This window comes from Orbicella franksi, chromosome 7 (assembly GCF_964199315.1).
Source record: "Orbicella franksi chromosome 7, jaOrbFran1.1, whole genome shotgun sequence".
Lineage (NCBI taxonomy): Eukaryota > Metazoa > Cnidaria > Anthozoa > Scleractinia > Merulinidae > Orbicella > Orbicella franksi.
In genome coordinates this window covers 18,501,992-18,515,372 of record NC_138151.1, presented here as the reverse complement: position 1 = coordinate 18,515,372, position 13,381 = coordinate 18,501,992, and the positions used below count along the sequence as shown (strand labels likewise).

The 13,381-nt window shown below is 36.6% G+C and overlaps 1 protein-coding gene across 3 annotated transcripts in view; it reads right to left on the bottom strand.

Moving 5' to 3' along the window:
• LOC145491918 (phosphatidylinositol 3,4,5-trisphosphate 5-phosphatase 2-like) overlaps window positions 1-13,381 on the bottom strand; it is a 77,051-nt gene that overhangs the window by 46,620 nt on the left and 17,050 nt on the right. For all 3 annotated transcript variants that reach the window (XM_081471216.1, XM_081471217.1, XM_081471215.1), the window contains exons 10-15: window positions 13,130-13,199; window positions 4,389-4,457; window positions 3,656-3,750; window positions 3,353-3,455; window positions 1,818-1,933; window positions 1,128-1,211 (exon numbers count right to left, since the gene is read on the bottom strand). In XM_081471216.1, the coding sequence (XP_081327342.1) occupies window positions 1,128-1,211; window positions 1,818-1,933; window positions 3,353-3,455; window positions 3,656-3,750; window positions 4,389-4,457; window positions 13,130-13,199 (537 nt within the window). The remainder of the gene's footprint in view (window positions 1-1,127; window positions 1,212-1,817; window positions 1,934-3,352; window positions 3,456-3,655; window positions 3,751-4,388; window positions 4,458-13,129; window positions 13,200-13,381) is intronic.

Here is a 13,381-nt window from a genome sequence, read left to right as displayed (position 1 = left end):
AAAAAAAAAAGGTCCTTACGACACCTAAAAAAATGCAACTGGTGATGCATATATTATTTTTAAGTGCGAAGTCATAATTTAATTTTGCAAGTTCCCCTCCCTCTCAAAGCAATGTTGAAATAGTGGGCGTACTTTGGATGAATCAACATGATTGTGTTGGGAGTGGGAAAGGGGGGTGGACAGAAAGACCACTACGTTGGCAAAAGTGCAAATTGTCCCAAGACGTTTGATTAGGATTACAATCCAGACCAAAAGTCCTTAGGACACTTGACAAAATGCAAACTGGTGACACCTTATTTTGAAGTGGGAAGTCATAGACCGTTTTCAAAAATGGCTGCCAGTTATAAATTTTTTTGTAAGTATTAAAATCAGCCTTACTGACCTCATTTTTAAGTTGAAAATTTGAAAGAATTTTTACTCTCAAGCAAGGTTAGTGAGGCTAATTTAAATGCATACAAAAGAATTTTAAGTTGGCAGCCATTTCTGAAAAGGGTCTATAATTTGATTTTCCCACCCCCCCCCCCCCCCCCCCCCACAAAGCAATGTTCAAATCGAGAGTCTACTTTGGATGAATCAAAGTCAACATTGTGTAGGGGGTAGGGATGGGGTAGGTGGACAAACAGACCATTAAAATTATGTTCGTAAAAGTGCAAAGGGTCCCAAGACTTTTGACCAGGATTGTAGCCAGCTGTTTGTACAAACTTCCAAATCACCTTCTATAGCGTTTTTTTTGTTGTTGTTGTTTTTGTTTTAAATCTTGTTAATGAGTCTTATTTCTCTATAATTACCCCCATTAATACGGCCAAAGGTTTATGGCCCATTGGTGGCTGGATTAACAGGGTTCTCCTGCAGTTCTCGTCAAAATTTTTGTTGGGTTGTTCCAACAATTTGCCATAATTCCAAATAGTTATATGCCGGGGTGTAAAATGGCAATGTGAGAGTACAGTGTCTTGAACAAGAAGACAACACAACAAAACAAAACAACCATTGTCAAGCCCAAACTTGTCTCAATCCAGAGTTCTAAATTATACCTAGCAATTGGGCTGCTATATCTAGAACTTCCAGATTAATGCCAACCTCCATGTAATCATAAAGGACCAATCACAGTCAAATATGTTTAGACATACCATGAGAAATTCCTTTTCAGGAAAGAGCTTCTTCAACTGCCCTTTAATCTTGACAATCCATTCTTTTTCACCAACGGGGCATTCCTGAAACAACAAGGAGTATTAAAGATAAAGCGTTACCTTGCTACAACTCATTTCCTAACAAACTAATATTTTGTTGATGAAGGAAAATGTTGCTTTCCAACTCTTGCCTATACAGAATCAAATTAGTACTGCAGCACCTAACTCAGGTGATGAAAAATTTCAACTGTCACATGGTCTTTGATGACTGAAGTCACTGAACAAAACACATCAGTACAGCTACGACTGGACCCAACAATGGTCTTGATTGAGGGCTGGGGCCTGGCACTGGAATTCAATCACCGTCCTTATCCTTCTTTCGAGTCTACTGTCCTCCCTTGCAATGATACTTGTGTTTCTAGACTTTTTCCATCCGCCTCTCGAGTCTGGTCTTCTGGCGCAGGCTCCTTTCCTAAACAGTGGCTGATAATCAAGCCCATTCCAATTTAAGTGGTACCTTTTAAGGGTCAAATAAAGCTTGAGCCACTAGGCCCAGATTGGTCTCCTTTAAGGGTTTAATTCAAATGTTCTGACAAGCATCCTCAACCTTTTCATTTGGATTACCCCCAAGGCTCATTGCGCACTGCAAAGTAATAAAACCTGTAAAAATCACATTCCTGTATTACAAACCTGTGTGCCAAAAGCATAGATATCATGTGGAAATTGGGCCAAGGTGGCATCCATTGTTTTACCACTGCCTTGGCACTTGAGCCATGACTTCATATCAGCAGGAGGATTAGCATTACCTGAATTAAGATAAAGCACTATTTTTTGCAAAGACCTTGCTGAGATTCTTGGTAAGTTTTTGGCTGCCAAGATTTTGATGTCTCACCAAGGTCTCAGCAAGATAAAGGAAACTTTCAAGAGAATCTGGGGGAGAGGCGACTGAGATTCTGAGGAAGTTTCTAGCTGCCTATCTTTTGAGATCTGATTCTCATTGCCATTTTAGTGAGAACTAACCAAGATCTTTTGGAAAAAGAAAAATATCAGAGGACAAAAACCTGCTGATAATCTTGCCAAGGTCACAGAGATCTTTCTTAGATATCATAAGGTGGTAAAATTCCAAAATGGTGGAGGTGAGAAAAATTCTGGCAAACAAAACAAACACACCAACAAAACGACATTACTCTGCTGTGTACTATTTATTTACAGAAAAAGCTTGTCCCAATACCATACACCCTATGCAAATATGGCGGACCACTCGGTTGTTGCCCAAGATGAGTTGCATGAAAGTGAGGCCAGTTGGGCCTCGGAGTTTTGTTTTGACAATGCTTCCCCAGAAAAGTCTTGCTTTGTTGACGATCTGGTCTGTTTTATTTCGCTATGCCTATGAGTTTTTGTGTTCCTGAATGCCACCAGAAGGTAGTGAAATCTTCCACAGGAGGGAGAGTTTTTTTTTAGTTTCCCTGTTGTCCTCTGAGGGGAAAACAGATGAAGGAAAGGAGTTCATGATTGCCGAGGGAACTGTAAAAGTTTGTTTGCTACATTTCAGGCTAGAAGATCTTAGAAAATGTGTCACTGATTGCATTTAGCTCCACGTCGTTGTCATTTGGCTCAATGTTTTCACTGGTTTCAACGACAGGTGCAGTTGAAGTTCATTCGCTTGGTGATTCCACCGTAATATTTGTTTTGTGCGATTCAGTCTGAGTTAAGTGGTAGCGGACGTAGACAACTTCTTCTTTTGAGACAGAGGATGTATTTCAAGAAGTGCTTTTCTTTACTTTGGGGAAGGTACTGGCCATGCAAATCGTGTTGGAACACCACCAGACACCACATAAGCTCGTCATTTAAACGGTTTTCTAAGATATTCCAACCTGAAAATGTAGCAAACAAACTTCACTTCCTGCGGCAATCATGAACTCACCTCCTTCGTCTCAATAAATTGCATAAATCCACTATTTACCCTTAGAGGCGAACGTACATTGGACAATTTCTATCACTTCTAGTGGCATTCAGGAACACAAAAACTGGTAGGCATAGCGAAGTAAAACAGACCAGATCGTCGACAAAGCAAGACTTTTCTGGGGAAGCATTGTCAAAACAAAACACCGGAAAGAGTAAAAACACAGGTTGCAAGTAGCAGAATGCATGTGAAGAGAATCATCAGGGTAGGAAACAATATTACTGACATTGAATATAAGGTAATGTTGCTGTTCATGTCCTACCCATGTTCCATGTCCCAATAAAAATTGACGCTTGATTCTTTGTCATGTCTTTAGAATGCTGATGTTTCAATTGTTGAACAAGTTGACAAAACACCTCACGTGACTAAAACAGATTAAAATAACTGAAAATTATTCTTTCATAGTTGCAAAGAAGCTTGCTTAGATAACTCAACAAAATGAGGTTCATAGACTGATCAAACTTGAATACATCAACCCACTGCACATGTAATATACATATGCAGGGCAGCAGGGCCTGGAACAAAGAAGCCTAGCTTGTTTAAGGAATTGAATGATCTGTATTACCTTGCCATCATCAAACTCAAAGTCCCTTGCTTGCTTTGGCTCCATCTTCATTCGTAATCTCTTGATGTTATCTTTTGACTTAACCAATTGCGTGACTAGAGATTGGGATACAAAGAACTGAACATAACTTTTAAAGCTTAAGGGATCTTGTGTTATTAAATCATTGGTCAACTGGAGTTGTAATGAGTGCACAAATTAATGCATTAAGTATTAATTAGTGCATTTTTATACTCAGGAAGCAGAACTGTACTATTTGCAACCTCAGACCTAATGTCGGGAACTAAAATTTAACTCATTTCTGACTAATCACTTTCAGCCTAGTTAATTGAAAAACATGCACAGTTTCAAGACTTCAAAACCTTTTAATACAAAGCATACATTTAAACATGAGAGACGTTTTTTTACCATAATACCAAACACAATGAAAAGAGCTGAAAATAGCACACAGAGTATATATTTTGATGAACTTCAAGGTGATTGGTAAGTTTGTAATTAAAAACACTCTCTTTAATGTGTCATATTATTTTTCTCAATCAAAACTAATAAAACTGGGAAATAAGATGGTAAAAATCTACGATGCTAATTACAATCAGAAAACCAACAATCTCCACAGTTATGATTCCCTTTGTTACTTGATGACTTATTAATGAGTTTGAGGGTACAAAATCATTTTAAATAATTATTAACAAATGTATTTGAAAGACAAGTAATAAGTTGAATATCCTTCCTCCACCTTTGCTTTGATCACAAGTATTGTTTGCATCTGAAGCTTCATTTAGATTCTTTAGAAATGAGATCTTGCCTGAAATAAAATACCATGAGAGATTGAGGTCAACAACTGATACTTTCTCATTCCCCTTAATTGTTTCTATACTATACCTGGACTAATTTGGCACATAGTTAATAGAGAGAACTGGTTATTTGACGGCAGGTATATTTTGCAGGGTGCAGGGTGCAGGTTGCAGGTTGAAATTTAATTATAACTGGAAAACCGCTGGCACTTAAAAGAAACATACATGTGGTAGACTTACCGAGACTGTTACATGATGCATTTACAATCGCTCAGAAAGGTGGCTTCCATCTAACTGCCAAACCGGCCGAAGCAATGGGAGGAGAGAATATTCCTATGATTTTAAGCCTACAATGAATTATTGTTTTTGAAGAAACATCTGAAATATCATCTGAAATATCTGCTCAATTTGGTTTCTTCCCTGTGAGTACCAAAATGAAAGCACACTGAGCTTGTGCTAGTATATTCCGTCGGTTAAAATCTTATATTATTTCATTTCTTTATTTATTTGCTTCGTTTGTGATGGCAGTCTTCTGTTGTTGAGGGAAGACCCGAGCCAAGTCTGGAATCAATGGAAACATCTGTGGAGCGGCAATCCAGATGGCTTTAAAGAGATTTCACTGGTAATAGAGCGGATCGATCATGTTTTCACTATGTGAGAGAGGCGAACTACTTTATGTAAGAACCCCCTGACGAGTATATAGGTTATTAATTATTTTTAGTGCCAGCGGTTTTCCAGTTATAATTAAATTTCAACATGCAACCTGCACTCTGCACTCTGCAAAATATACCTGCCGGTTATTTGAGCCCGGCAAACATCAAAGGAGCAAACAAAGACTTCAAGATTTACGATGGAAGGTCCATGACCATGCACAATCTTTTGTTTTGTGCTCGTACACTATGCATGATTACGTGACCAAAACGTTTCTATTGGTTATTTCCTCATTATGGAGTAAACAACTATTGTGTTTTGTGCACAGTCAAGACCAAAAAAAGCGAACAAAAACATACAACAAAGAACTTTGTTGGGTTTCATTACCATTCCCCTCTATTGACTATGTTTGGTAATAAGGTTCACTTATATTATTTTACTTTGAATTCATAAATACAGTGGAACCCCGTTAATAAGGTCACCAACGGGCCATGAAAATTTGGCTGTATTAATGGGGTGGTCAAAATTGAAGGGGTAGGGTCAAATTTCATGACTGGTTATTTGAAAGTGATGTCTTGATAGATATATTACAATATTACAACTGCACTTCTAAACAACTGTTCTTTTTACAATAAGCATTCAAAATGCAGATATCATTTTAAAAAATTGAAACTTCAGTCAGTACATACATGTACATGTTTTCTATATTTCTATTAGTACAATGGTTAAATGTTATTATTATTTTTAATCTACTATTTCTTTAGCTTTTGTAATTTTATTTTTGCAGGGCCCCACTGAAAACCACATGTATGTGAAGTGGGCTCCCTGTTGAAAGATCTTTATTATTATTATTATGTAGAGTATTATATGTGACCATGACAAAAAATTACCTTAACTGATTTGAGTGGTTGTATTTAATAAACCGGGTACAATTGTAAACTAAGGATTATACAGGTTGGGATTTCAGAACGTGGCCATTGGCTGTATTAATGGGGTTTTGTTATGAAAAAATGTATGGACGTTTCGCCAGGACGAAAAAATGTGGCTGTATAAACGAGGTGACCGTAAGGTGAGGTTTCACTGTAGCTTCACAGGGAAGTTCCATCTAGAAGGGATCCTAACCCAACCTAAGTGACTTTCAGGACTTGAAGTTATCTTTTTAGTCCACTAGAAAAGTTAATTTACTAGTAAGGATTTTTTTCTACTAGCAAACCCTTGATGCACTGTTACTGTCCCTTTAGGGTGACTTAAAACCAAGGGTTTCATAACAGCTGGGAAGCGAGAAAATTGACTGGCTGAGCGGATGGTTTTGCCTTCCTGTTTGACTATCTAGAGCACAGTTTTTCTTATAAAGAAGTTCAGCTCAAAATATTTTGCCTGGCTGTAAAAACCAGTTGCCCTCCTACTGAGAATGTTGATGAAACCCCTGTAAATCTAAGATATAAAGTGTTCTCTCTGGTTGATCCTAACTTCAAAGTCTTATTCTTTGGTAGCTCAAGGGCCATTTGAGGAGGGAAGTTATTTTTATTCATGCATTCACAACAAAAGCTACTTTCAAGTCCCATCAAGACTATGAGAATTAACAAAATGAAAATGTAAGGATGTACAACATTTAAACTTTATTTAAAACTGGTGACCAGTACGTAACACAAAACATACTCCTTGCAGTTCCTGCTCTTTGTCTCAGATGTTGTTCATAATTTTATTAGTTTTCTTGAAATATTTTGAGACATGTATGCATGAGTCTTAGTTGCAAATATTTGCCAGTATATTTTTGTTTTACAGTCGAACCTCGATTATCTGGAATTGTCGAGACTAAACGAAATAGTCCAGATAATCGAGGGTCCGGATAATCGAAAATATCGAAAATATGAATATTATTGAAGAACAAAACTGTTTAAATAAAGCAACATTTAATCTTGAAACAACACTTTTACAAATCATTTGGAAAACAATATGGTCTCCTGTACATCTTGAACCCCTCAACTCTGAGCCAATCAGAACTCATTCGAGTGTTCTTCATTAGTTACGACACATGCGAGCACTGCTTTTGCTCTTTAAAAGCAAAAGAAACTCGCTTTTGACTGCACTTTTCATCAATGGTTAAGTTTTAAAAAGAAATCTTGCTATGGATCTTGATCATGACTAATAGATATTCATGACAAAATTGGGACTAGAGAATAAGTCCAGATAATCGAAAAAATCTGAATAATTGAGGTACGGATAATCGAGGTTTGACTGTACCCACAAATTTCAAACAAAGACGCACAAGGCACGTGGAGTAATATTGTTTTGTGAATTTACGGCCTTTGGGGAATTTTATTTATTTTATTTATTTAACATTTCTTTATACATGGTTAAAAATCATCAGCTAATACTAATATTTAAAGTTATATATGTAAAAAAAAAAAATTAATACTAATAAACTACTAATAAACAGTCCATGCTAAATACTAATTAATAAAAATTGAAGTAGTAAATCCTAATTTAAATATTAAACTAATCCCGTTTTCCATGAATGCCGTGTCTAACTTTGCTTTTAAATTGATTAAAGGATTTTATCATCCTGAGATTGCAGGGTAGGCTGTTCCAGAGAGTTGCACCACTGTAACTAAAGCTATTTTTCATATAGTTAGTTCGTGGATGAGGTACAACCAGTTTGTTTTCGGAATCCCTTTAAAGAATAGCGCATTCCACTACGTTTTAGAAATTTAGACGATAGATATTCAGGAACCAAGCCATTTAAAGATTTATATACCATTAAGGCTTTCTGATTTTGACGCTGGGTACACAAATCTTTCCAACCCAGTTGTCGTATTAGACCTTTGGCATCAGTATCATAACTAGAGGAAGTTAACATGCGAGTGGTGCGGTTCTGAAGCTTTTGTAGCCTGTCCAGCAAAGTTTTACCGCAATTACCCCAGACAAGATTGCAGTAGTCAAAATGAGGTTGAATTAGAGCACTGTATATATAAAGCAGTGTAGCTGGTGGAACAAAAGGCCTAATTCGTTTTATGGCACCAATCCCATATGCAATCTTTTTAGACAATTTATCAATATGGGTTTGCCAAGTTAGGTTTTCGTTGATCAACACACTGAGCAATTTGACTGAAGAGACACGATTTATTGGAACATTATTAATTGAGAGCTCAAGTGTATCTGGAAGGGTACTCAATCTTTGTCTGGAACCAATCAACATAAATTCAGTTTTAGTCGCGTTTAAAGTAAGTTTGTTAGAAGTAAGCCATTTGTTTAAATTACTTAGATCGTGATTTAGATTAGCCTGTATAGAGCTCAGATCAGCTCCCGCATATGTGATGTGGGTGTCATCAGCATACATCCTAGGCTGACATGATGATAAGCAGTTGGGCAAGTCATTAATGTAAATAAGAAATAATAGGGGACCTAGGATTGTTCCTTGAGGTACCCCACATTTTAGCGAACAGGTTTGAGAAAGAGAACCATTAACAAGACATCGTTGTGTACGGCTAGTTAAATATGAGTTGAACCAGTCAAGAGCTATTCCTTGAACTCCGTAAAGGTTCATTTTAGTTAAAAGAATTTCATGATCAACAGTGTCCAACGCTTTTTTTAAATCGAGAAAAACTACAGCATTAACATTTCCGCGATCGATATTAAACCCCCAACTATCGGTAGCTTCTAATAAAGCAGTAACAGTTGAATGCAATGAGCGAAAGCCCGACTGTTGTTTAGAAATTACGTCCTCTTTAGTTAGAAAGCTATATAGCTGGTCATACACGATCCTCTCGAATACCTTAGCAATTACTGGAATGACTGAAATTGGTCGATAATTATTTAGATCAGATCGCTCACCCTGCTTAAACAACGGAGTAACTCTAGCACATTTCCAGTCGTCAGGAAATATACCAGAAGTCAAAGACTTGTTAAAGAGGTCAGATAAAGAGACCGAAATAAGATCAAGGGACATTTCAGTAGACTCTTAAGAGCTAGTGCCTATAAATATAGACCAAACACCAGCACAAGTCAAAAAATCGATTTCGCTCATTTTTTGTCTATAGATTGGCCCTAGTTAGAAAACAAACAGACCATAGTTAGTTTCTGCTAATACAGGTTTTTTTAAAGGCATGGCTTTAGAAATCTCGGTAACCTTAATTAAAAACAATTTACTTGGAGTTTGGTTTTACTACTCTGTCGTTTTAAAAGTTGTTGTTTTAAAAGCTGTCATTCTGTATTTGATCATTTTCACTACAAGAACAAGTTCTAGAAAGGAAATCATTTTAAGATCATTGGTTAAGCGTAATAACAAATTTTAAAATATTGTTGGTTTGTAACCTTACGTGACCTGATGGCGTGCTGCAATACCGTAATTAAATTAATTAGTGCTATTTCGACGGATTCCTTGCGCTTTATTTGTACTCTCAGCTTGTCGACATTTAGTGTCTTTTCTCCTTCTATAAAGAATGAAGAAGTAAATTCAAAATGTAGCTACCTAAAACTAAACAAATCTTAAGTTTAAATTAATGATAAAAGACATCCAGGGTGTAAGTATCCTGGTAAGTATTCAATGATTGAAATTGAACAATTATCGTGCTGGTCGGTTTGCTTCTCCAAGTTATGCAGATAACTGGACATAAGTTTAATACTTTTCCACGAATTTTCATTTTCAAACAACTGAAATGCTCTCTAATAATATGTTTAATCAAAGAAATTAACAGGTGTTTTTCGTCAGTCTTAAATCCATCTTTTTGGCAACCAGTTAATTTTGGCTGGTTGATTAATTAAATTATATATTTTTAAAGCAGTTTTTCATTGAAACAGTCGCTCTTCCGTGACTGATTTCTGAGAACATTTAAGGTTACTGTATACCTTCAGGGGTGTCTCGCGTCCAAGCGATGTAGCGCGTCCGGTTTAAGATGTAGATACCTAAGCCCCTATATCAAATTGAAGATTATAGAGCTGGCTATCAAACCATACCAAAAATTTTGAAATAAAATGAATTGCCAATTTTTTCACGGCCACTAAATGCAAGCGTCCTAATCACCTTTTGGAAGTTACAAGTCAAAGCGAATTTTGTTTTTCGCCAATTTATATTTTTCCTCGGTTTCAGGACAAAAAGCGCTAAAAAAGCGTGTCTGCGTTTTTCCATATTCAATTGTAGTAAAAAGTTACAGAACATTTTCGAAATAGGATTTAAAAAATGTGAAGTGATTGTACAAAAATCGCTCTCAGAGAAAAAATAATTCGAAATAAACAATTCGCAGACACGTTTTTGTTTTTTATATGTTAATCTAACTACTGTCCAATTCGTGGTATCCATATCGGTAATACTCCCGCAAAAGTAGTCTCGGTTGATTGCATACACGTTATAGGGCTGTCAATCAAGAGGGAACTTTTACTTCCGGCCATAACGTAAAACATCCATTTCTCCGCCAATATTAGGTTTTTTTCAATTTTGTTTTCAGACATTAGAGATTACTCTTCGACTCTTGGATCATGGTGCGTCAAATGAGGAGCTGATAAATCTGTGACCAGAGTGGATTCAACAGTTTCGTTGACGGACCATGATTTGAATGATATTGGATCACTAATCTTGATTCAGATAACCCCTAAGGAAAAGTCACTAGTTGATAGAAAGTGCTCTGCTGATTGCAAAGACCGAAGGCAGTCAACAGAGATAGTAAGTACTTGACACACAAATTCCAGATGAGAAGAGTGAAGTGGAACTAATTCTTGCATGTGTTGCGATGTTAATTTATCACTCCACAAAATCTCCATACAATGCCTATTTGTCGATCACATCATTCATCCCTTGGTCTTGGCTGGAAAGGGTGAACTGAAAGATGTAGAGTCCTTCAAGAGATATCAAGGCACAAAAATGTCAGAAGGAAAATGTTCAAAAGCCAAACGGGTCATAAACAAACCTTTCTTCCAATTCATTGTGAAAAGAATGGGTTCACATCGGACTCAGAGAGTGTCTCACTTGTGTTAATACTTTTTACCGGTATGCAAACATTTTGACTAGCTTCTGATTGTTCCAGGCACATGGATTAAATATACCAGCCTTGTTACATTCGTGCAGGTATGTTTAATAAACTTTGCTTCCAGCTACTGCAAACTGTAATGTGAACCCATAAAATAAGGCAAGTGATTAGAACTAGTACAGGCACAAATGGAGTTGGCCCATCAAATCTCTTATCCGAGCATGACATAGTCCATGTGTAGCCGTACCCATCTCCTTGGGGGTGGATACGGCTACACGCAGGCTAAGCACGGTGACCTATCCTTTTATTGCATTTTGCAAACATTCAAAAATGTTTCAAAAAAATCATTCGACAACTTTTATTCCTAATGAATCACCTTAGGAGGCCAAAATGTTGTGATGTTTTTCAACAAAAGGGGCCGGTGGTGTTGCACTCAGAGACTGGTACTTTAATTTAGATTGACCACTATAATGTATATTTGTCTACCAATATTATGACCTACAAAATTTACAAGACAGGTAAAAAAAAAGGATAATACTAATACTATGTCTCACAACATTGAACAAACTTACGCAGAAAAGTAGATTTTTGAACAAATGTGTCCCACTATGATTGAACTGCAAATGCAATCTCTTTTTCGGCTAAATTCTAGAAATCCGGCCTTTTGCTGTTATTTTCTAGTCGAGGTTGAGCATATTGTGAATATTGTGAATGTACAAATTTTCTAAAAAGTGTAGAAGTCGTAGAAGAGCTCAGATGGCGTCACCCAGTTAGTAGTTTTTATAATTTATCGTATTTCCACTTGAGTTAATTTGTCAATGATCTAACTGCCATAAACAATAGAGAATTGGTTAAATTTATCTCTAAAACGGCCATTGGCAATCAGTGAAAGAATTAAGTGACACATCTTCTGGAAATGAACATGCTATGTGAAACATATATGGTCATTACCTCAAGCAGCCTGAAGTCATGTTTTTTATCAGGGATGTTGTGGGTGTTGCGAGGCAAATGAAAAAAATATATATATATTTATAAGAACTTACACAAGAAGAAAACACTTTTTATAATTTTTCCCACATGTCACATTTCTGAAGATTTCTTTGAGCAGGTTGTCAGAAACGAATGACAATACCCACGTCACGCAATTGCTCACATTCCAACGGCGGATTTTGGCAAAATTGGTGAAAAACACAGGCCAAGCTGGGCTTCTTAAAACCATTTGCCCGGAGATATTTTTTAATTTTCAAACAGGTGGGTGTATAGTTAACCCCTAGAAAGTGTTTTTGAGGCATTTTAAGTTATAGCCCATAGCAAAACAAGTCGATGTTTTAATCCAATAATTTGCTTTCAACACATTGTAAAATTTTGCGTATCTGTTTGATCTCGTTTCGGGCTCAAAACTAACTTCACTTTATTGTATTTTTTGCTCATTCATACCATGAGGACCTGAGCTGAATACAAAATCCATTGAAAGATTCTCAAGTAGCTGTTGTACGGAGCGCGAAGCAATCAAACATTCAGACAATTCAGCAAAACTGGAAGTAGATTTTGAGCCTAATTGGGGTGAAATCGTTTTTGGCATATTTCTACCAACGAAAGCTATATTAGCAGAAACTAACTATGGTCCATTTCAATTCTCATTAGGACCTATCTATTGGCAAAATACAAGCGAAACCAATTTTTAAGACTTGTGCCACTGATAGGCCATTTTGGTCGATTTTTACAGGCATTCACTCTTAACAGTAATGGTCAGGTTACACTAACACAAAAATAATGTTTGTTTGGTTGTGATGTGCAGCAAAATGCTCATTTAGAATTTATGACTTAATGACAATTTCAAATCAGTATGAGCTAAGTTAATTAAGCAGCAGAAAGTTTGGTTGGCTAGTTAAGATTTTGGGGCAAAGGAATGAAGACAAAGTTTTTCTTATGAATAAATGTGACATCAAGTAATTCACATTTTGTGAGTTTGTGAGCATTAGTTTTGAGCCCAGACTTCATTTAAAGACTTGTGTAACTGTGGGTTGAGAGTGATGAAAGTGCTTGCAATATATCACACAAAGACCTACCTTCTTCGTAATTCACTGAAATATACAATTTGTTCTTAAAGCTGGATGTTGCCATTCCTTGAACCATCACCTACCAATTTCAGTAACAAAAAGCTGTTCACAGAAATGCTTTGAAACTAATGTGAAACTGACCAAAAAGACCAAGGCATGCTGATCTCAACTATGAACACTCTCATTACCACAGCAATCTTGCTACAGGATGGGAAGATAGAGTGCATGTGGTGTGGTTCAATTTTACCATTGGTACAATTT